Here is a 24,372-nt window from a genome sequence, read left to right on the forward strand (position 1 = left end):
CCGTGATCCTAAGATTTATTTAAAGCGATATCTTCAACTATACTCTTGTGAGAGAAAGTGTTAGGATACAAATTAGAGAAATTCCAGCCCTCTTACCCTTCTAAAATTGGCACTTTGTTGGAGTCTGTAGCAGCAGCGTAACTACTGATCCATATGCCTTAACTTTAGGACCAGACTTTGGTGCCTCTCACTACTTTGGAAGGCAGCAATTCTTCTTCAAATGCTACTAATGCTTTAATTTATATCGTGCCAAAGAAATGTAATTAGTAGTGGGGAAAGCAAGGAACGGGGTGGAAAATTTGCCTTGTGTGGGCTTTGGCTGGAGATGGACAATCAGAGTTTGAAAAGAGGCTTACCTGGGCCAGGTATGCACACATTTTTGTCTCACTTGACTTTCACCATACAGCTTTTTTGAACCAGACCAAACGCCAGGAGGTTTAGTGTGGGCTTCAGTTTAGGAGGGCTCTTGGGCAAGAGTTTGGATTTGGATTTTGGATTTGATATCCCGCTTTATCACTACCCTAAGGAGTCTCAAAGCGGCTCACAATCTCCTTTCCCTTCCGCCCCCACAACAAACACTCTGTGAGGTGAGTGAGGCTAAGAGACTTCACAGAAGTGTGACAAGCCCAAGGTCACCCAGCAGCTGCATGTGGAGGAGCAGGGAACCCGGTTCACCAGATTATGAGTCCATTGCTCTTAAGCACTACACCACACTGGCTCTTCCCAATAGCCTCCCATACCTCAATGAGACTGTACCCTCACTGCCTTTGCTGGAGTGGCGGCTCCACTTCTGCCACCTCATTACTATCACTGGTCTTCAAAATTAGCCAGGCACATTTTGCATTGGGCTATCAACCAGCCAAGTGAAGATGCCCGGGTATCAGGATGGCGCCTGACATCTCTACCATCTGGAGGTGCATGACTGAGGATCATTGAATCTTGACAGTTTTCACACAGTAATACAACATCCCTGTAGAATTCTATCAGTTATATTTTTATCTGCACAATCAGAATGAATTTCAGGAGCCCAAATGCTTTTCCCGTGCAGCCTGAGCCAGGAGCGGTGATCAACGTTATAGTTACTTGTTGCAGCTTGTCTTCACTTACCCCAGCCCACTCCCCTGCTCACAGTTGTGAAGAATAGCCTTAACATTGTGAATGGTTCGTGTCACCTTTAAGAAAAAGAGGTCGGAACAGGCCCGTATATATGCGAACTGTCCCTGGATCAAGTGACTTTTCTTCTTTAAGTTCTCAGAGTCCTTAACCCAACTCAAGGTAGTCATCTGAACTAGCCAGATGTCTTTGAATCACTCACAGTCAGTCCATCATTTGAAAAATAAGATTCTTTAGAGCTGCCTTACCCCAAAATGTCAACTAGACATTCCGTTTTGGCAACTGTCACCTTGGTTTAAGGAGCCATTTGGCACCTAGTTTATAGAGTGGTACCTCGGGTTACATACGCTTCAGGTTACATACGCTTCAGGTTACAGACTCCGCTAACCCAGAAATAGTACCTCAGGTTAAGAACTTTGCTTCAGGATGAGAACAGAATTCGTGCTCCGACGGCGCAGCAGCAGCAGGAGGCCCCATTAGCTAAAGTGGTCTTCAGGCTAAGAACAGTTTCAGGTTAAGTACGGACCTCCGGAACCAGTTAAGTTCTTAACCCGAGGTACCACTGTATATCTGAGTTTCTAACACTGGCTATTATTACCTGCTTGCTTGTCAAGCAGAGCCAGTGAGCAAGCAGGTAGTGAGTGACAGATCCTCCTCCTGTTTGTTTGCTCATGGCCTCTGAGTCAGAGCGAGAGACAAGCAGATTGCAATGGTGAAGAGAAGGGAGCTCTTGTCAGTGGGACACCTTCCTGGAGCATGGGACCTTGGCAAGTGCCTGGCCATGCAGACCCATCAAATCCTAGCAAGGTCTGTTTGACAAGAGTCAAAAGTGGAATGAACTTACATAGCCTAAGTAGTGTGATCACTGGTTTTTTTCCAGACTGACACCTCTTTATTTGTCACATTGGGACATTTCAAGATAACAGCCAACCTAGGCTTGGGGAAGAAGTCAGTTGCCACATCCAGACATTCATATATCAGTTTAAGAAGCCAAAATGTTCACGAGCCTTTTGCATATATGTGCAGCTCTTCTCTTGGCTGCGTACTGCGATAAGCCAGGATATGTCTATCTATAGTTTCCTGCCTCACTGGGCCATTACACAAAAGATTGTGTAAAGGTCAAGAGCTGTAAATGTCTTCTTCAGCAGGGATATAGCGCCAGAAATATTTGTAAGGAGGTCTGCTTGTCTTTGGGATTGTGTCTCCTTCTAACAGCACGTTGAGAAACTTAACAGAGCGTTTGGTCTATCATGTTGAACTTACAGGAATAATATAAGTGTACTTTGTTGCTTTTGGAGTCAGAGTAGGCATTCGAAATGTTAGAGAGGTATACTCTCTTTCTCTTTTTTAAAAACCTCATTCATGTATTACTTGTGTGTAGAACATAATCATTAAGACCAGGAATTGAGTATCTGTAGTGCTTCAGATGTTGTTGGACTCCCAACTTCCATCAGCCTCCATCAGCATGACAAGTAGTCATGGATGATGGGAGTTGTAGTGTGGTGAAGAAGGCATAGACTTGCTAAATAAAGAAGACATGGGAGACCAGGACTTCTGAAAATGAGAAATTTCAAAAAACTGTAAATGCCAGTGGCAGGTAAAGTGCAATAAAGCATTCCAAAGTAAATAGCCCCATAAAAAGGTGTTTGCTTTTATCTGCCATCAGGCTACTTTAGCGTACCAGTATAAGGAGCAGGATGCGCACATATGGCTATGGCTTTAAATTGATATTCAGCACGGCTCTTAGCCAGGATAGGCAAATCTTGGCACAGTTAGGGTAATTTGATGAAAATGTCAACCTACAGACTCATTTTTCACTTTCATATACGGTTAACATGTTCTGTATAATTTTTTGGCTGCAGTGGGAGAGGAGGAAATTGGCAAACGTGAACTCCCTTTTTCCTTTCCATCACCAGACATTTCTGCGGGATTAAAAGCACTCCCACAAAGACACAAGTTTGATACACTCTCTTCTTTGAGGGCAAACTAGTTTTGGGGCAGTTTGGGCAAAATGGCTAATTTTGGATTGCTGAGAACCAGGAAATAAGTGGAGAAATGGCATCTCAGAAAGGGGAACAGGGAGCACGGGAAATTGAAACTCCAGTATTTTCTTGCTTGTAACACCACACCTTGGTTTACTGTTAAATCTGAGCTGTCACTAGGGTTTTAGATATAAAAATGGAGTGCTTCTTGAGATTACTCATGTTCTGATGCTTGAGGTCAAATTGTTAATTTATTTCAGCATGATATGTGTGAAGAATCAGTGTGTGTAAAATTCACATATTTTCCCTTCAAAATATGAAGAAGCAGGAACCTTATCCTTAACTAGTTTCCTCTTGTAATTCTTCAGAAGAAGAATCATCTACAAACACGGACCTATTCAAAATTGACATATGCGCTCTGTACTCTGATTTGACAACAGAAAAAGCATTGTGTTTTTGAGTAAGAAATATGTATTATGAGAATAAATTCTGTAAAGGCTGAAGAATAGATCAAACCAAGGGATGCAGAGACAAATAACCACACTTCACTGTTATGCTTGTGAAAAGCAGAAAATGTGGATTAATGTACTGGCTGTATACAAGCAATTCCAGCAACTGGTTTCTAAATGCAGTGCCTGAGCCAAATAATACAAATGCTGTCTATTACCAAACCTGAGAAACGATGATCAATTTAAAGGGCCATATATTTGTTGCCTAATACTCTACATTGCTTTTTAACAAATACAGTTATGTAAACATGTGGATAGGCATGCGGGTGGCACTGTGGTCTAAACCACTGAGCCTCTTGGGCTTGCCGATCAGAAGGTCGGCGGTTCGAATCCCTACGACGGGGTGAGCTCCCGTTTCTCGGTCCCAGCTCATGCCAACCTAGCAGTTCGAAAGCATGCCAAAAAAAGTGCAAGTAGATAAAAGGTACTGCTCCGGCGGGAAGGTAAACGGCATTTCCGTGCGTTGCTCTGGTTTCGGTGTTCCGTTGCACCAGAAGCAGCTTAGTCATGCTGGCCACATGACTGGGTAAAACTGTCTGTGGACAAATGCCAGCTCCCTCAGCTGTAAAGCGAGATGAGCACCGCAACCCCAGAGTCGTCCGCGACTGGACTTAACTGTCAGGGGTCCTTTACCTTTACCTTTTTAAACATGTGGATAGTCCCACTGAGGTCATTTATTTCATAGAATTGTAGAGTTAGAAGGAACCCTGAGGATCATCAAGCTTGCAACCTTGGTGTTATCACCACTATGGTATAACCAACTGAGCTATCCAGGCTACTTAAAGTGGGCACATTTTACTAGGTTGCTGAAATGAGATGTTCTCCCACATGCCAGCTTTTTGCTCACGTTTCTGGGTTTGGGGGGGGGAATATCTATGAACCTAGTTATTGGGGTGATTTTTAAAACAACTTTCCTTTAGAAACATGGGTGTTATTTTTTTAAATGTTGGAGAATTGAATATCAAAACAGCTCCCTGTGTTGATGAATATGTTGGTTTTCAACCCGGCATTGACTAAGCATTCAGGAAATGAACATTTAGCCTAGAAAGGGGCATAAAGCACGTTCACTCTCTAGGACTGTGTGAAGCTCTGCTGGCTTGTAACAAATATAGCCACAGCAATTTTACACGTCCCATAAACTGGGGCAATTTCACTAGACATGGCTGTCGCACTCCATCTCACTTGCCTGTTGACTTTGCAAGAAGGGAGTTATGCTTGGACATGTAGTAAAAGCTCCAGAGTTGCGTTACGCAAGAATTGCATTTCAGTTTGAGGATCTTAGCGTTTTGCAGGGTGGTGGTCGGAACCCAGCATAGTCCAAAGATTGGGCCTGTTTCCACCACAGCCCTGTTTTCTTCCATCATTTTAATGTTTTGCAAGGATGGTTGTGGAGGAAGTGAAATGGGGGGCAGTGGGTTGGTGGGGTGGAACGGCGTAATCTAGAGAGAGGGGGCCTCTGGAAAGTGCTGGGGGCCAGACTGAGATACCTGGTAGACTGTATTTGGCCTGTGGACTGGGAAGTTCCCAATCCCTGGTAAATACACCCCATTGCTGCACAAACTGGACAGAGATACAACATCAAAATCTGGAGGCTCAGTAATGGAACCTGGTATTACCAGTGGTCCATTCATGCACTAGATATACTAGGAAATAAATCTTCTCTCACTAAGTGTTGGCTCAGTTTGTGCTCTTTGTACAGCACAAAGCATTCATCCACCTAGGTAGGGCAGTAACAGAATTGGGTCAAGTTCTGAATTAATATGTCCTCCTTTGCTGCAGTTTGGCATATGGTAGGGAAAGCACTTGGTGTGTGCATGGACAAGATCTGAAGTTTGCTTTTGCTTTTCTTCTAAGGAAGTCCTAGAAGCAAGCCAAAATAGTATCCCTACCGTGTATAGATGAAAGCCTTAAAAATAACAGTTTTGGAATCTTTTTATACAAGTGTATTAACATTCTCCATTGAAACAGCTTCCCCACCTTTATTTGGTCAGGATTTCTTTTGTATGTAAAATGCAAAACTCTGTAGAGCTATATCTTTACTTGCGAAGCATCTGAAGTCAAATTCACTGTTTGCTGCTGCAGTATTCTTGCTGTTACACATATGATGGAAATAATTTGATCATACCTGCATTTTGTTTGGGGGTTCTTGCATAATATCAAATTGATAGCGTGGGCAGAGGTGGCTAATCTGTGGCTTGCCAGGTGTTGTTGCACTCCAACTCCTATTAGCTCCAGACAACATGGCCAGTGGTCTGGGATGAAGAGAGTTGTAATTCAACAACATCTGGAGGTTCCACAGGTTAACCACCAGTGCCCTATGAGAGTTTTTTTTATGCTTTCCATATAATTTTTAAATTAAATTTTCTGTTTTACAATTTATAATATTTATTTAAACAACCTTAAAATATCAGTGACTTCCCTTCTTCTCTTTCCATGGTTCATTTTGCATAACATAAATCCCTGCATATTTTATATAAACTAAACCATTCAGTATTCCATGATTACTTCTATCCAAACTTATTTACCCTGTTGAATTTATCTTAATGCTGCCAATGTTTTCAAGTGTACACAATTTCCCCCCATATTTTCAATAAACATTTTCCAATCTTCTTTAAATGTATGTTCTTCTTCTTCTCTTCTTCTATAAGTTAGATCTGCAAGCTGCACATATTCCATCAGTTTAAGTTGCCATCCTTCTTTAGTTGGGACCTCACTCGTTTTCCATTTTGGGACTAACGAAACACGGGCCGCAGTAGTGGCATACATAAATAAGGTTACATTTTATATTCTTTATTGAAAAATAAAAAAGATACAAGTGCACAGAGTAAGACCAGACACAAAAAGTAGAAGAAAAGAATAGTAACCATGTGCAAAACAAAACAGAACAGCAAGAGAAAGTATACATTACCAAAAATAAATATAAAAATGTCATTTTAAAAGGTTACAAATGTTAACCAGACCTTAACCTAATACGGTATTTATAAAAATGAATTCCAAATATTGTTGAATTGGTCCATTTCATGTCTACAATTGTATGCAACTTGTACATGTGTAACATTGAAGTTGAAGGGGTAGTCCTTGCCTTCTTTTCCAGTCTGCTCTTTTGTGCTGATAGGTCTAGGAAGTGGAGATTTCCTACACGACTGTGTAATAGTAGTTGATGGTATTGAGGCCGATATGACCCTCCCCATCTTATTTCACTGGCATTTTGTCAGTGGGAGCCAGCGTCGTCGCGTAGTGTTTATCTGAGTGTCTCAACAGGATCAAGTAGTCCCAAGTTCAAATCTCCACTCAGCCATGAAGCTCTACTGGGTTACTGTGTCAGCTGCTGTCTCTCGATCTAACCTGCTTCACAATGTCCTTGTGAAAATAAAATAAAACAAGGTATAATGAAATAAAGCAAAATGTTAGTAAAACCTTAAAGCATCAGTTAGCGGCTAGGTGGGCTTGTGGCCCTGGGTAAAGAAATGGTGCAAGGAACCAAGTTGTTTACCTTTTTCATACTTGGCCACAACTGTGTAGTCTTTCCCGGGTGGGCAGCAAAAATTGCAGGAAGCACGAGGGGCAGCCTAGCCTGTGTGTCCCTGGCAGTTTCTCTGCTGAAACCTTGAACTGAGCCTTCATGGGCGTATTGGTGAGCAGTGAGTCAAGAGGCAGAAGAAGTTTTGCCCATATAGCACAAGTTAATGCCTGTGCTTTAAAACAAAGTTGGAAAGCCTTTCATCAGTCCATGTGTAGATGGACAAGTCTCTGCTTTTTCTTTAAACTCCCTCCACCTTAACTCGACGAGAGTTTTGCTAGGACAAAGTTTGTGAAATTATGGTCTGACTAACCCTCCTTCTTGTCAAACCAGTTACTGTCCTATCTTGTTACCCATACATTTTAAAGGGAAGCGAAACTCCACAGAAACTGAAAGTCTCTAGTTATAAATCCAACTACAAATGGTTACCTCTGTCCAAATATCTTTATGTCCTGTTGATTTCAATGAGGGAATGCAGTTAACTTTGCCCTGCTGAAACCAGTACTTACCTTTTGCCTGGATTGCATATGTTGGGTGTGTAGTGTAAACAGCTTTGAGACTTGGGTACCTGAATGGTCGTCTCATCTCGTGATGAACCTGTTCCCTCTGACACCCTTTTTCAGGCCTCTCTGCTGTAAAAGGCGAGGCATCTGATGGCTGGGATTGGGGTATTTTCTCTCATTTATATATATATATATGTGTGTGTGTGTGTTTCTATTTTATATAAATATAACACACTCAAATTTTTCACATTATATTCCCCTCTCTCGAGCACTCGATTAAGGTATTTTCCATGTTGCATGCAGCCTTTAATATTTTTGTTAGACTTTAGTATTAATTCTGGTTTCACATTGTTTAAAGGTGCTCTGAGTCTTTGCTGAATAATGTGCCAAGAAGAAACAGAGATACTGGATTTGTAATAGCCAGTTTTTCTTTTTGAGGTGTTTTTTTAAGGTGGTGTAGTTGTTGAAAATATGGCTTCCTCTAAAAGCGTCTTTCACCCAGACCATATCATTAATAGCTCACTAGCAACATTCACACACGGTTACTGACTTACCTTGGATGATAAGATTGTTCCTGCTTTGCTCCTCCCTACTAGTGCGGATGCGGGTGGCACTGTGGGTTAAAGCCTCAGCACCTAGGACTTGCCGATCGAAAGGTCGACAGTTCGAATCCCCGCGGCGGGGTGCGCTCCCGTCGTTCGGTCCCAGCGCGTGCCAACCTAGCAGTTTGAAAGCACCTTCGGGTGCTAGTAGATAAATAGGGACCGCTTACCAGCGGGAAGGTAAACGGCGTTCCGTGTGCTGCGCTGGCTCGCCAGATGCAGCTTGTCACACTGGCCACGTGACCCGGAAGTGTCTGCGGACAGCGCTGGCTCCCGGCCTATAGAGTGAGATGAGCGCACAACCCTAGAGTCTGGCAAGACTGGCCCGTATGGGCAGGGGTACCTTTACCTTTACCTTTACTAGTGAGTCAGAGCAACAAACCATGATCCTTGGCTTAGCATCACATCCAAACTGGGAATAGTTATACTCAAATAAATGATCATTGATAAACTAAGAATGAATCGTGGCTTCAAATCATAGTCTGGAGCAGTGTCCCGCCCCCGCCCCCCCCGAATAATGAACGCGGGTGGCGCTGTGGTTTAAACCACTGTGCTGCTTGGGCTTGCTGATCGAAAGGTTGGTGGTTCAAATCCCCACGATGGGGTGAGCTCCCGTTGTTGGGTCCCAGCTCCTGCCAACCTAGCAGTTTGAAAGCACACAGTGCAAGCAGATAAATAGGTACCACTCCAGCGGGAAGATAAATGCCGTTTCTGTGCGCTGCTCTGGCTTTGCCAGATGCAGCTTAGTCATGCTGGCCACGTGACCTGGAAAAAGTGTCTGCGGAAGTGGACAAATGCCGGCTCCCTCGGCCTGTAAAGCAAGATGAGTGCCGTAACCCCAGAGTCGTTCGCGACTGGACTTAACTGTCAGGGGTTCCTTTACCTTTACCTTTTACTCATAATGAAGTTGTTGCAGTAAGTGCCACACTTTTTAACAACAAAAAGAGGTGCCGCTACTGTGTAACCTTGAGTACGCCCTGGGGGAAAAAGCACTGGTCTGGACTGAAATGTACCAAATGTAATGCTAAGCTACAGATCATGGTTTGCTGTCCTGTTTGCTAGCAGGAAGGAGTAAATAATAAAGGGAGACCTTTGCATATACAGTGAGTCATTATCCATGGTTTACTGTGATGTGTGAATGCACCCACTGTGTAGGTGGGACCATCATGTTATGACTAACCCTTCCATGATCCAAATATTCTTTGATGGGGAAATGTATGCCGCAGTGGACCTGATTAACTAGAGGGGGGACGGGGAATTGCTGACACGTAGCATATGTAACTTACAGAGCTGGTGAGAGAGAGGCATTGAGAATACAGTAAGAGAAATGGGGAAAATATAAACCATGTTGCTTCCAGCTGCAATATATCACATTTTTAATGCAGTTGTGCATTTTTGCATCTCTCCCAATTTCTTTTTTTCGTCTTCATTTGTTTAATATTAATTCTTCATTGGTGATATGAATTAAGAAAATCTTTTCCCGCCCCACTGTTTTCTGGAAATGTCTAGGCTCTATAGAATCTCAGGGGTGGGAGGAGGAGACCCATAGTTGTAGAAGAGATTCATAGTTATAGGGCACTTGCAGATGAACTTCAGAGCCTGAGGACAATTGGTCCCTTTCTTTATACTGTAGTAATGTGTTGAGAAGGAATAATTCCTTTTGTCTTGCACTGCAATAATACTTAAAAGCAGCCATTGTTTAAATTTTAAACTGTGAATGCAAGTTTAATACAGTTTTTTTATGAATAGTAGTTCTTCACATTCCTTTAGAAATTTTCTCAGTGAAATGATAGGTGGGGTTGTATTGCTAATTGCAGTGTAGTCCAGTACACCACCCAAAGATTAATGAATTTCGCAACATAGGATTTTGGATTGTTAATTTTAATAATGGTGTTTACTTTAAGGATTTGCTAGGCTTGTTGAATAGGAGGTTACTTGGGCTGAAACAGTGCCAGCACCAAACAGCTTTTTAGCCTTTGCCAGTAAGGTTTTAATATGGCTTCCCAGGCTTGAAAAATCAGGAATTTGACTCTCTGCCTCTGATAACTCTGGAGAATAGGCAGAATTGTTCCTGCTTTTAAGCAGTTTGGAGTAGCAGAATCCAGAAATATTGTTTGATTGGTGAGCTATTGCACCTGGAGAGAGCTTAGCAAATCCAGCTACCACATCATTTTGCCAAAGTAGAACCTTGCAGTCAACCTTGACTCTCCTGAGAATTCCAGCCTGGATTGGTCCACTTACACTTTAACCAAGTAGCTGGAAGGAGGAGGAAACTCCAGCTAACTTTGTATACTCTTAAGGGATGGGCTTTTGACTGGCCCGTCCATCAAAGCATGGCATTAATGCCACCCTGTGTAGGTTTGAATGGTACCAGTCTTGGCCTATTCATACTAGGGGGTTCTTCTTTTCTCTCCCTCTCCCTTTGACCATTATATGTGTTAACGGCAATTGTTGAAATGCTTTGACATCCACGGTGGAATGCTTTCACTTCAGCATGTATTAGCTCCTTCCTTGCTTCCTTCTTTCTGTACTCCTGATGGATTGGTTTTTCCTCTTCCTTTCCTCTAGTATTTGGAACTGAAGTTGGATGCATACAAATTTGCACAGTGTATAACTTCTCTGTTAATTCATGTGTGCGGTAAGGTTGTTGGTAGCAGAGAAGTTAGTCCACCCGCTTGCATGCCAATTTCTTCTTGGGTTGTCTTTTCCCTCAGGCTGCTTTTATTCTTGGCCAGACTTCTAGTTTTCAAGCCTGCCAGAGAGAAACTTTGTGGGAGAAATCGTTGAACAAGGAGCTGATTAAGTACTCCCTTCGTGCCCAGTGAATCCCCTTTCCCTTTGTCCGCCCTAGCAGTCTGAGGTGAAGATAAATTTGGGAACATATAGTTTCTGCCCCGAAACATAACTTAATGCACCAGTTTGCCGGTTTCTGAATATGGAGTTCCTCAGTCTCATACCTGTGGTGGCCTGTCTCCGAACATCCTTGCTGCATCTCCATGCTGTCAAACACAATTTGTATGTTTGATAACATTTAAACTTCAGTTCTTCTGTGAAACATTGGGACTCATGAAAGCTGTAGGTCAAACATGAACACTTGTCTTTGCAGTTTGCTTAAAAAGCCTTCCTTGAATAAAAAATATGTCTCAAAGAGGTTTGACAAATCGCAGACACAAAATCAATTTTTTAAAAAACCACAATATTAAATGGTGTTAAATTAATTTTGTGGCATATGGGTGCCTCCTCTGAATTCCAAAATAACATTCTACAGAATGGTGAGGTATCTCAAATCTGCAAAAGGACATTTCCAGAGCTCTAAATTGTCTGTTTTAGAGTTTGCAGTGGACAGTACTTATATCTTACTCAGGATAATGAAGGTCATTGTTAGCAACTATCTGCCCCTCTGGTTTTTAAAGTTATATGTATGCAGGGGTTGACTTGATGCATTTTAAATTGGGCATGAAATACAAGCTCTGCAGGGACCACTAGAAGCTGATCCTTACCAAAAGCAGGGCTTGCATTTGATGCTGAACGCAAGCCCTGCATTTAGCAGGAATCTTTGCAGCTGCGGCTTAACTTCAAGCCAGGGCTGTAAAAGAATAAATTGGAGCGCATTTAGATTATGCTTGTCAGTTGAATCACCTGATGGCATGTTATAACAGGTGGGTGGCCCTGTTCACCTGTCAGAAGTGGCCTGCAGAGAGTCTTTGTTCAGTTTTCTCATGAGGTCTAATAACAGGGAGTACGTTTGTCTGATTTGTATATGCTTTACATTTGGTAAAACAGCTGCAGTATTTTTGTATGTATATAGATGCATGTTTTTGTGGCAGAAATAGCTTGAAGAAACTGGCATTGCATATTCAATGGCACTTAAAAGGTCTGACTGGAGCAGATCTGTGGTTCTGTATACCTGTGACCTAGACAGTGCATCTTACACATTATCTGGTTATGAAAATAATACACGTACTTTGAGTTTTAAGGGTATCCAATATCTTACAGTCATCAATTTTTATCTCAGTTTATAAATAGCTTTCATTTTTTCATATGGTAAGAACTTTGGTTAATATTCTGTCATGTGTTGCCTTTACAGTATAACATTTTTTTTTAAGGGAAGTAACTGTTTCTGTTCCTACAGATATGGTGGTTTTTCCTTACTAATCCTGCATATGGAGAAGGCAACTTTCTTATTGGATTGAATTACATTAAAACAATCTTCCTGTGTTTCCGGCGTATGATTTGGACCAATTGTTAGTGTCTTTGAAACTGATTTAATTTGACATCCACATCTGGTAACAGCTGTGGGAAATGTTTCTGGAGCATCAAAGGGTTTATGATAGACGTGATGTTTAGAGATTTGTACCAGCTTCACAAACGATTCATATGATTCTCAAGAAGATTGGCTTTTAAAATGCGAAAGACTTGGTCACCTTATTTCTTTGCAACAGTGAGTATAAGCACTTAACCGCAAAAAAATGATGAGAGTTTTCTTTTCTCCGCAGGTCAACTTTGTAGTGTGCCAGCTCTTTGCTTTGCTTGCTGCTATCTGGTTTCGAACTTACCTTCATTCAAGCAAAACTAGTCCATTTATAAGGCATGTTGTTGCCACCCTTTTGGGCCTTTATCTTGCACTTTTTTGTTTTGGATGGTAAGTAACTTGATTTTTCTCTTTTGCTGTATCCAGGCTCTGGTTTGTCTAGTCCAGGGTTTCCCAAATTTGGCTCTCCAGCTGTTTTGGGACTACAGTTCCTATCATCCCTGACCACTGGTCCTGCCAGCTGTTGTATCAGTGCTGCTTGATTTCAAGGCTTGTCTGCTTTTCTGTTTGAAGTACTGCAAGCCTTACAAAACAAATATCACCATGGACCACGTTGGGACATGCACAGTGAACATAGTTACTATGGGCAGTGATAGTTTCACAGCGATAATAATTTTATTATTTGTACCCTGCCCATCTGGTGGGGTTGCCCCAGCCATCCTGGGTAGCTTCCAACAAATATAAATAATCAAACATTAATATACAGAGCTGCCTTCAGATGTCTTCTTAAAAGTTGTATATTTATCTCCTTGACATCTGATGGGAGGGTGTTCTCATCTTTTAAAAGTTATTGCCTGTACACAGCCTTTGTCAAAATTAACGGGTAAATATAAACATTTCGGATGAGTTAATCTGGGCAAAACGTATTTTCTTTTCTGCTGCTGCTTAGAATTGAAATTAACATTGACAAAATACACAAACTACTTCGGCTAACCAAACTTTGTAACCGTTTCCCCATTCTTAGGTATGCCTTACATTTTGTTATACAAAGTGGAATTTCCTACTATATCATGATCATTATAGGAGTGGAAAATATGCACAAGTGAGTATTGACACACGTTTATGTTTTCAAAGTGAAAGAACATAATTTGCAGGTGGATGGAGCTTTAAAGCAGGGATGGCTACCCCACCCTCCCTGAGCTCTGACATAGCCCTCCAAGCTGATTTTCCTGGGGCTCCATTCAGCACTACACTGAATTTTGCTGTCAAAGTGTAAGCTTTCTTTTTTTTTAAAAAAAAAGAAGACACAGACCTGGGGGACCTGGCCCAACATGTTGATGGAAAATGCTGATTACTCCCTCTCCACTAATCAGATTGATGATTTATTGAGCAGAGAGGATGTCTGCGATAGCTCAGTTAGTAGAGCTTGAGACTGTTAATTAATGGGTTGGGGGTTTGAGTTCCACCTTTCATAGCATGGTTTGCAAGCGCCCAGGGCTATGCAGAGTGGGTGGGTGAGTGTGCATTCAACTGCCTAAGGCAGTGGTGGCCACACTTGGCCCTCCAGCTGTTTTGGGACTACGACTCCCATCATCCCTAGCTAACAGGACCAGTGGTCAGGGATGATGGTGTTGTTGATAAGCAGTATCCAGTGCACAGCGGAATGATGAGAAGTATGAGCCAACATGCTCTATACTACTTTATTTACAGTTCAAAGCTGGTAAGTTACAGAAAAACATCTTCCCTCTGCTGGAGCAGAGAAAGCGTCATCTCTCCTCTAAGGCACGGAGAGAATCACAAACTGAAACTGCAAAGAACAGTGAAAACAGGAAACCAGTATACGTCACATCCAGTCTCCCGTTCCCGTGGGAAAACCTCCAACAGTACAGACTGTGTGGAATGTAAACACCTGTCTTGTGACAAGCACTTCTGCTGCTCAGTGAGGGAAGCAGAAACCAACATCCTCCCCCTTTCTGTGAACATCACTGGGCAGCGTGTTCGTACAATATCAGTACAAACCCAACTTCTGCACATAGGTACAGTGTTGATCCCTTGATACAATCTTGGACAATACATCAGCAGGAATTTCATTACCTGGCATATAGGACACCGTTATGAGTCCCTTCTGAATACGTTCCCTAGCATGTTGCAACTTCAATTGCAAGTGCTTCGTGCTTTGCTTACAACCTTCAGAATTCAGCAAAGCCAAACATGCTTTGTTGTCCTGGTAAACCTGGATTGGACATTTGACAGGAATTTTCATGTCTTTGCACAATTGTAACAACCATTCACAATCTTTAAGTGAATAAGACAGTGCATTCAGTTCAGCTTCACAAGTACTTAAGCTAACTGTTGTTTGCTTCTTGCACGACCAATCAAATAGACCCTGATTGTACTTATAGCAAACTCCAGACGTACTTTTCCTGTCTGTAGTGTCACTTCCAAAACTTGCATCTGCAAATATCTCAAGACCACCAGACTTCTGATTGTTAAATCTCAGTCTGTAATGCATAGTGCCTTTCAAATACCGCGCTATGCGTTTCAGAGCTTTCCAATCCTTAACAGTAGGATTGTTGACTTGTCTGCTTAGCAAATTACAGCTAACAGCAATGTCTGGTCTTGAACATCTGGCAATGAAGTTTAGCTTGCCTAGCACACTTCTGTACAGTGTAGTGTCAGAAAATGCTTCTTCAGTGTCATCTACCTGATAACCTGTTGTCATCGGTGTGTCTACAGGGTTAGCATCCATCAGGTTTAGCTTGCTTAACACATCAGCAATTTTCCGTGACTGGTGTACTAGAATGTTACCATCTTGATCTCTCTCTATTTCCAGAGATAGGTAGTTGTTTACCTCACCAAGATCTTTCATGTCAAAGTGCTCTTTGAGTTGAGCTAGGGCGTTATTGTACATTGTGACATCTTTCCAAAAGAATAAAAGATCATCAACATAAAACAAACAATACAGTTTCTTTTGCCCCTCCTCTTTGACAAATACACATGGATCAGATTTCCCTTGCTTAAAACCTAGAGAAAACAATACTTCAGTGAGTTTTGTGTGCCAACACCGTGCACTTTGTTTGAGACCATAAAGGGACTTTTTCAGAGCACAAACAAATCCCTGTTTTACCTGTACGCCATCAGGTGGAAGCATATAAAGTGATTCACCTAGAGATCCGTACAGAAAAGCTGTATTTACATCATGGTGACTAATGTGTAGATTTTCCTCTGCAGCTAGCTTGAGCATAAGCCTAATGCTTTCATACCTCACTGTGGGTGAGTAGGTCTCGTGATAGTCTTCACCTGGTACCTGAGCAAATCCTCTGGCTACCAATCTGGCTTTGTGTCTGACTATCTTGCCATTTTGATCAGTCTTCGCTTTGAAGACCCATTTGCTTCCAAGCAGTTTCATTCCTGGAACTACTGGAACAAGTTCCCATGTTTTGTTCCTTTCCAAGGAATCAAGCTCAGCCTTCATGGCATTTAACCATGGCTCAGCTTCCTTTGAATCCAAATCCTGGATTTCTTGGAAACTTGAAGGTTCAAAAACCTTCTTGGGGCTTTTAACAGCTGTTACTGCTATCTTAGCAAACTCATCAGCAAATCTCTTTGGAGGTCTGCCTTTTGTGGCTCTCTGTGACCTTCGAATTAGCCTTAAGTCTTCAACACTCTCCTCTTCCTTCTTGGGAGAAAAGTGACCTATTGTGAACAACGGTTCCTCCAATTCTTGATCAGAACTTTCAGAGGGTCGCATAGAGGCTTTCGCACTCTTGAAATCCTCTGAATCATCTGATTCAGTTTCAGACTCAGAATCAGAACCTTCATCAGTGGGTGTGGGTTGTTGTGGTTGCTTTTGCTGTTGACTATCCTCAGTCTCATCACTGTCATCAGGATAACATTGGAAAATTCCCACATTCTCCCCCCACTTGGCATTGTACTCAACACTTCTTGTGTGCTTAATTTCCTTAGAGTCAGTCATCATTATTCTGTAAGACCCTTTCTGATAACCTAGAAAGATACCATGCAATCCACGCTTGTCTAACTTGGAGTTTTGTGGTGAGTGAACCCACATGTCAGAACCAAAAATTTTCATGTGTTTGATGTATGGCTTCTTGCCAAACATCTTCTCATAGGGGGTACAACCAATCGCTGAAGATAACCTGCGATTATAACTGTAAGTGAAACATGAGAGAGCTTCGGCCCAATAACTCTCTGGAAGATTTGCATCATGCAGCAAGGTTTTTAACCCTTGAAGCAATGTTTGATTTGCTCGTTCCGCAAGTCCATTCTGCCATGGCGAGCGAGGACTAGACAAATCGTGTTGAATTCCTTTCTCAGCCAGAAAAGCTTCAAACTGCTGAGAAGTGAATTCTCCCCCCCGGTCGGTGAAAAGAATCCTTATCTTCTTACCATGCACATTACCCAACCAAGCACAGAATTCCTTGAACCTAGGAAAAGCCTCTGATTTCTGCTTGAGATTGTACACAAAAATATACCTGGAAAATGCATCAATAAGAACCATGAAGTACCTATTCCCACCCAAAGAGGGCGCTAGTGGTCCAACCAAATCAGCATGAACAACCTGGTATGGTTCTGTAGCTTGCCTACTAGACACCTTACCTTTCGCAGCCATTTTCACCTTGTTTGCTGCGCATGCCTTGCACTTCATGTGGTACCTGCAGGGTTTAATAGTCATACCTTCAACCAAGGCAGGCATTTTAGATACTGCCTCAAAATGCAAATGACCAAATTTCCTGTGAAAATCGTGAATACATTCTGCATGCAAACTTTTGTTAGAACCTGCAATGCAACAAGTGTCATCCTGCACAACATCATCATAATACAAAAGAAACAAACGATCAACAAATTCAGCATACAATTGATAATCATTTTTCTTTGTGATGATGCACTTATTGTTCTTAAAGGAAACGTCTATTTTCCGCTCCATCAGCTGTCCAACGCTAAGCAGATTATGTTTCGCGTCCGGCACATAAAGCACATCCTGTATCGATAAGTCCAAACTGTGAAGAACAACAGTTCCGTAGCCTTTACTGGGGATCGTGTGGCCATCTGCCTGGTGAATCGCACCTTCCTGCGGTGTAAAAGACACGAACAGTCGCTTATCGTTGCACATGTGGTGGGTCGCCGCTGAATCAACAACGAAGAAAGATCTAGACGTCTTCTGGACCTCTGCAACCTCTGCAACCTCTGCAACCTTTGGAGCGTAGCGTGAGACCATTGCCTTGTGCTGCGTTGTCCTGGACACCGGACCTTTGCCTTTGCTCTGGCCTTTTCCACGCGATGAGCTTCCGCTGCGCTGCTCTGTCTTGGCCCTGGGATATTTGCAATCCCTCTTCATATGGCCTAGACGTCCACATGAGTAGCATTTCACTGCCTTCAAAGCTTTGGCGCCATCTGGTGGTTCCACTGCACTATGGGATGACGTCTGTGAAGCCTCCCCATTTCCCATGCAGCCAGCACCTTGGCGATCTGCTTCATTCTGAATCATGGCAGTATCACAGGCTACTGTGAGTTGAGCATTTGGCTGATCAGTGGTATCAAATTCCCCACTTGCCTCATCCAGCCTTCTGCAGCTAGCCATCATGACTCTTGCATTTGCCTCTTGCGTCATCTGTGCTGCTTTAAATCAAGCTGCTTTAATCCAAAGGCAATTTCAAAACAGCCTCTGCCTTTGAGCCTGCGCCTTTCTGTATGCTGCGTTGCTTATCTGCAGCTGTTTCAAACTGCATTCCAAAAGCAAGCTCAAAAGTGATAGTCCCCAAGTGCTTTCTCTATGCTGTGCTAAATTCTTGCTGCGTCATAGAGCTGCAGCTGCACTTTACTTTCGTTTTCCCCCAGCATAGCGTCCCTTTGAGCCATTTGCCTGTGCCGCGGCAAAACCGGCTATTAAAAGTTCAAAGTCCAGCCATAAAGCCATTAATTAGAAGCTGGCAGGCTGCCCGGAGCAGTAGCACATACCTTCATCAATCATTTTGACGCGCAGAGCAGATACCTTGCGATCCGTGCCTCTGCCTGCTGTTCCGATCCTCCGTTTCTTTGCTCCTTTTGTTCATCTGCCAGGAGCCCGACATTTGGAGTCCAATCTCAAAACACTGCATTTTTCTGGGCCCGGAACCAAATGTTTTTGATAAGCAGTATCCAGTGCACAGCGGAATGATGAGAAGTATGAGCCAACATGCTCTATACTACTTTATTTACAGTTCAAAGCTGGTAAGTTACAGAAAAACATCTTCCCTCTGCTGGAGCAGAGAAAGCGTCATCTCTCCTCTAAGGCACGGAGAGAATCACAAACTGAAACTGCAAAGAACAGTGAAAACAGGAAACCAGTATACGTCACATCCAGTCTCCCGTTCCCGTGGGAAAACCTCCAACAGTACAGACTGTGTGGAATGTAAACACCTGTCTTGTGACAAGCACTTCTGCTGCTCAGTGAGGGAAGCAGAAACCAACAGATGGGAACTGTAGTCCCAAAACAGCTGGAGGGCCAAGTTTGGAAACCACTGGCCTAAGGCATGCAAGTCACTCAGGAGATCACAGCCGCAGAGAAAGTTTGGCCACCACTGGCCTAAGGCATGCAAGTCACTCAGGAGATCACAGCCACAGAGATCAGAAAAGAAGAGTCATTCAGTAGTCTGGAGAGGCTACTTCCTGGTTCACCTGGAGAAGCCTTTTTCAATGGAGCCTGGCGACGGGAGCATGCAGCCATATCGAGGCACCAATGGGTGTTGAAATTTTGCGCTCCTAACTATTTTGCGCATGAGGCAACTGTTGCTGTGCTGCTATACCACTGCTACTGCCACATTGGGCAAAAAGATGACCGTTGTGGTCCTTTCCAATTCTTTGATTCTGTGATAACCTCTCAGCTGGAGTTTTGTTTTGTTTTTGTGTGTACATACATGCCAAGAGTGTGGGGTGGCCACAAGCACTGCTGGCACGAGGCCTTTGGAGGGGTTAGTGAACATTAGAGTGGCCCTTCAGCCGACAAAGGTTAGCCACTCCTGCTTTAAAGGAACAAATTGTCCGTGATATCAGTGCAAGCACTCCTACCCTGAAACACTACCGTTTCCAATGTGTATTTCCCTGAAGAGACCTTGTGTAGCAATGTGTTGCTCTTCTTGTTTGCTATTCAAAGTGCCAAAAGCTTTGTCATACCTACTGTTTACGGAATCAAGCCCGGGGGGGGGGGGGTAGTTGCTGTAATTTTAAGTACGTAGCAGTTAACCTGTTTCCATTGCTGCTTCATAAATTATCTGACCTGCAGACTTGTAATACATCTGAGTGCTAACTCCCCTGCCAGGTGAACATGTAAAAAAACCCCCACTCAATAGCATTCAATTTTCCCGCTTTGTTTCTGAGGAATAAAAAATACATGGCACAATTTTATCCTTGGGTAAGCATAGCTTGGTATATATATATATATATATATATGCAGGTTTTGGTGTCCTCGGGTGTCTTCCCGTGTAAAAGTTGGGGTGTCTAGGCGACGTTTCGACGAGGTCTCACTCGTCATCTTCAGGCTGGTGCTTTCGGCTTCTTGTTACTGGAACAGAGCAGGATCTCAGTGTTTGAGTTCCTATAAATACTGTTGAGGGGGTGTGGTGTATAGCCTCCAATGTTCTGGGCAGAGAGGAAGTTCCCAGGCTAGTGTGCCTTTTCTTCTTTTGTTCCTTAATTACTTGAGGGATATCTTGAGTGATTTCTTGAGTGATATCCTGAGTACCACTTAGGTGGGTCATTAGGTGTGGATTAGTTGCTAAAGTCTTTGTGTCTTGACCTCTTGAACTTTGTGAAGAGTTTTTCTGAGAAGATGGCTGTACTGCACTTAGTTGTGCTCTGGCTTGGCTTCGTGTATAGGGGCGAGCTGTGGTTTTGTGGCCTGTGTCAGCCAGATCTGTGTAGGGATTGCAGGGGGGTGCAGCATCCGGAGGTGCCACCATGGTTTGGCTACTGGATGGTGTCTGTAATTTATCTGTGGAGAGGGTCTGGGTTTGGGTCTGGTGTGGTTGATTGGTGATGGCGTTCTGTGTGCCTCTGGATCTGGTGTCAGTTTTTGTGGGGAGGGCTAATTTCCAGATGTCTGGCAAGCGGGATGTGTCGTCACGCTTGTTCATGTTGTGAGGGTGTTTCTCTATCTCGATGGCTTCCATGATTATTCTCTTGTGGTGATGTTCCATGTTAAAGAGCAATTTGGAATCTGCAAAATTAATTTCGTGTCCTGTTTCTTTCATGTGTTGGAAAAGAGAGGAAGTTTTTTCTTCTTTTTTGACGGCATTCTTGTGTTCTGCGATACGTGCATTTATTCGTCTGTTTGTTTGTCCAATGTACGTGGCTGGGCAGACTTTGCCCAGCCAGAGCACAACTAAGTGCAGTACAGCCATCTTCTCAGAAAAACTCTTCACAAAGTTCAAGAGGTCAAGACACAAAGACTTTAGCAACTAATCCACACCTAATGACCCACCTAAGTGGTACTCAGGATATCACTCAAGAAATCACTCAAGATATCCCTCAAGTAATTAAGGAACAAAAGAAGAAAAGGCACACTAGCCTGGGAACTTCCTCTCTGCCCAGAACATTGGAGGCTATACACCACACCCCCTCAACAGTATTTATAGGAACTCAAACACTGAGATCCTGCTCTGTTCCAGTAACAAGAAGCCGAAAGCACCAGCCTGAAGATGACGAGTGAGACCTCGTCGAAACGTCGCCTAGACACCCCAACTTTTACACGGGAAGACACCCGAGGACACCAAAATATATATATATATATATATATATATATATATATATATATATATATATATATATATATTGAGCTGGGTTCATTTTATTCAGTATCTTTGCTGTCCTCTAGGAAATGTATGTTGCGTTCTGGTTTCTCTCTTATTCTGTCATACTGTAATACAAATTGCCATAGACAGCAAATGCTTACGGGCCTGATGTGATAGAACTGTTTCATATGGAGGGTTGTGTTTACTCAGTGCAAGAGGATGCTCTTACTTATCTGTAGCAGTGTGGGTCCAAAGGCTCACTCCTGCTATGGCAAGGAATTTGGTACGGTTGCTTCATACTTTACATTTTTTAGGTATATACGATTTAACTGTGGCTTTCAAATTGGAAGGGGGCTGTGGAATTGTGGGCACCCTTCCTTCTGTGCAGATTTGCTTCTACCTGGTTTGGCATTAATGTGAATCTTGACAGCTTGTGTTAAAATGAGCCGAAGTATACTTTGCAAGCTCCCAAAGTGAGTTATATACTGAAATATATAGCCTATACTGAAATGTCGTTGTTGTATATTATCATGCCCAAGAATCCACATTCGGAACAAATTCATCCATTTCAGGAAGCAGAGCTACAACAGATAGATAAGATAGATAGATGATAGATAGATAGATAGATAGGTAGGTAGATACATGGAAAGCTATGGTATAGATAATACAATTTAAGTGCTTTGAACATTCAACTGGCTAATTACACTATGAGTTCAATAGTTCAAGTCATCAGTATGGCAAAGTGTAATTTGGATGGCTGTGAAAGTCTACTTAAAAGTGTTAGTCTTTGAAATGATAGTATAGAACAGGGGATGCAAGCTGGTGTACATAGTAGCCTCCCAACATACTTATGTAAGAGTGCAAACAAAACTGAACCTGTTCCATTTTAATGCACCAAGAACTTTTAAAGCCGTTTTATAGCACAGGTGTGGGTGACTAGATTCGGACTGATGTTAATTCAGATGCAGCTAAAACATTTAATATCATGTAAACTTGCTGAAAACCTGGTGGAGAAGATTTGCATAAACTGAGATTCCAGTAAGCTTTAATGGGATTCTGTGATTTTGAGTGATGCAGCAGTATGTTTGCCCAAGGGCTTAGCCCTTGACCTGCTGGCAGTTTTCCTGCTGACTCCCCTCCCCTCCCCTTCTTTTCTTTGTGGAGAACTTCAGAGAGGTGTTTACAAGCACTATCTCAAAATTGCAGCCTTCATAGGCTGCTTTTAACTTGGTTAAGAAAAACCAACCTGTTGGTTTCACTATACTGTACATTTGTGTTTAATTTGTTTACTCCTCCCATATTCTCGGGAATGGGCTGGAGAGGAATTGGACTCTGCATTGAATGAAGTACCATTCATTTGCTGATTACAGGAAGTCTAACAGGATGTTTATAGTAATTTATAGCAGCTGCCTGCATTTGCCATGCTTTCAGGCTTTTCATTTTCACTGTAATCAATAGACACCTGCTCATTTTTTAAATTCCCCAAAAAATTAATTTAGAAGGTTTTGTGGTCCCTATCAGATTCAAGACCACTTTTCTAGACATCTTCAGACAGTGTAGTGTCACTCTCTAGAATAGTACTGGCTTTGACAGTGACTATGCTTTGTTACAGTTTTGTTTGCTGCACAGCAAAAAAACACGCAAAGTGTATATAGGCAGCAGGTGCACTTAAAATAGCCACATACATATGCTGTGGACCTCAGAGTGTAAAATTGGCATATCCATGGCAAATCTGCTGGAGATTTTGAGGTGTGAAACTACCCTCCAGTATGTAAGTCCATTTGCATGGTTGTTGCTGATTTACTCGCAGAAAGAAATTTGCGTTGCATTTCAGGAGTAATGATATGTGAAATGTGTGTTCCATGCTGAGCAGGATTTTTCCACCTTCCATCTTGGACCTGCTAGATGGTTTAGGATACGGGTAGTATTGCTAGAACTGCTAAGATAGACAAACAGCATATTCCTTTTTCAACAGAAACTTGCCTCATATAAGAAACCATTATGGAACTTGTGTAAGTGTAAGCCCCATTCATATTAACAGTGTTTTCTTCTGAATGGGCATGTCTGGGATTGCGCTGAATATCACTTGCATGAATGGAGAATATTTTTCGTTGTATATCGGCTACTGAATGCAAAATGGTTGTGTCTTAGGTGGAAGTCTTCCATTCTGCAGACAACAGTATTTTAGATTTCATAATGATTACTTAGAAGCTGACGTATAAGCCCCAGATTTGACACTTAGAACAGTGTATATTCTTCTTCTTCTTTTGTAAAGATACTTGCCTTTGTCTGTTTTCTGGCAATTTTACATATTTTGAGCACTTGAGGGAAAAATAGCATTTGGTTGCAAAAGTAAATATGTTGGGGTTGGATTAGGCATGGCCAAGCCTTCTGTAGCGCATATGCCAAGAGATGACCTTGAAGTAACAGCCCTTAAAAAGCTCATTATTATATTGTTTCAAAAAGCTCAAAGCAGGATGTAAATTTTCTGTGCCTCCAAGCGAAGCTGACAGTACTTCGGGACCCTCTCCCTGCAATATGTTTAGAAAACAAAAAACCCAGAACCAGTAATAACTGAAGAAACTAAAAGATAAGGTGCAATAATGCCCACACCTATCCATGAAGAGACAGTGTCACTGAAGGAGTTCATAGATGCTTGTGGTTGGCAGTGGGGTTCTTTTGGAATGGGAGATTTATGTTTTAGCACCGGAAAGGAGAAGTGTGTATCTTTGAAGAATTTTGAAAGCAAGAAAATCTGACAAAAGGATGGGAGCATGTTGCTTGTGTCCACTTCTAAGAATCACGAATTAAGTTACAGCCATTTCTACATGTAAGGTAAAGGTAAAGGGACCCCTGACCATCAGGTCCAGTCGTGACTGACTCTGGGGTTGCGGTGCTCATCTTGTTTTATTGGCCGAGGGAGCCGGCGTACAGCTTCTGGGTCACGTGGCTAGCATGACTAAGCAACGCACGAGCCAGAGCAACGCACAGAAATGCCGTTTACCTTGCCGCCGGAGCGGTACCTATTTATCTACTTGCACTTTGACGTGCTTTCGAACTGCTAGGCTGGCAGGAGCAGGGACCGAGGAACGGGAGCTCACTCCG

General features: G+C 42.6%; 1 protein-coding gene across 3 annotated transcripts in view; it reads left to right on the top strand.

Annotated features, from left to right (window-relative positions):
• The window catches only part of MBOAT2 (membrane bound glycerophospholipid O-acyltransferase 2), a 71,146-nt gene that overhangs the window by 7,664 nt on the left and 39,110 nt on the right, over window positions 1–24,372 (top strand). Inside the window, exons 1-3 of one of the 3 annotated variants that reach the window (XM_081906308.1) lie at window positions 1,782–1,920; window positions 12,726–12,871; window positions 13,506–13,583. The exons of 1 other annotated variant lie outside the window; for it this stretch is intronic. In XM_081906308.1, coding sequence (XP_081762434.1) covers window positions 1,870–1,920; window positions 12,726–12,871; window positions 13,506–13,583 — 275 coding nt within the window. In that variant the 5' untranslated portion in view covers window positions 1,782–1,869. Of the gene's footprint in view, window positions 1–1,781; window positions 1,921–12,725; window positions 12,872–13,505; window positions 13,584–24,372 lie in introns of those variants that run through there. One more of the 3 variants, XM_081906307.1, reaches the window with a different exon arrangement.

Source organism: Podarcis melisellensis (assembly GCF_964234715.1).
Source record: "Podarcis melisellensis genome assembly, chromosome: 3".
NCBI classification, from domain to species: Eukaryota; Metazoa; Chordata; class Lepidosauria; order Squamata; family Lacertidae; genus Podarcis; species Podarcis melisellensis.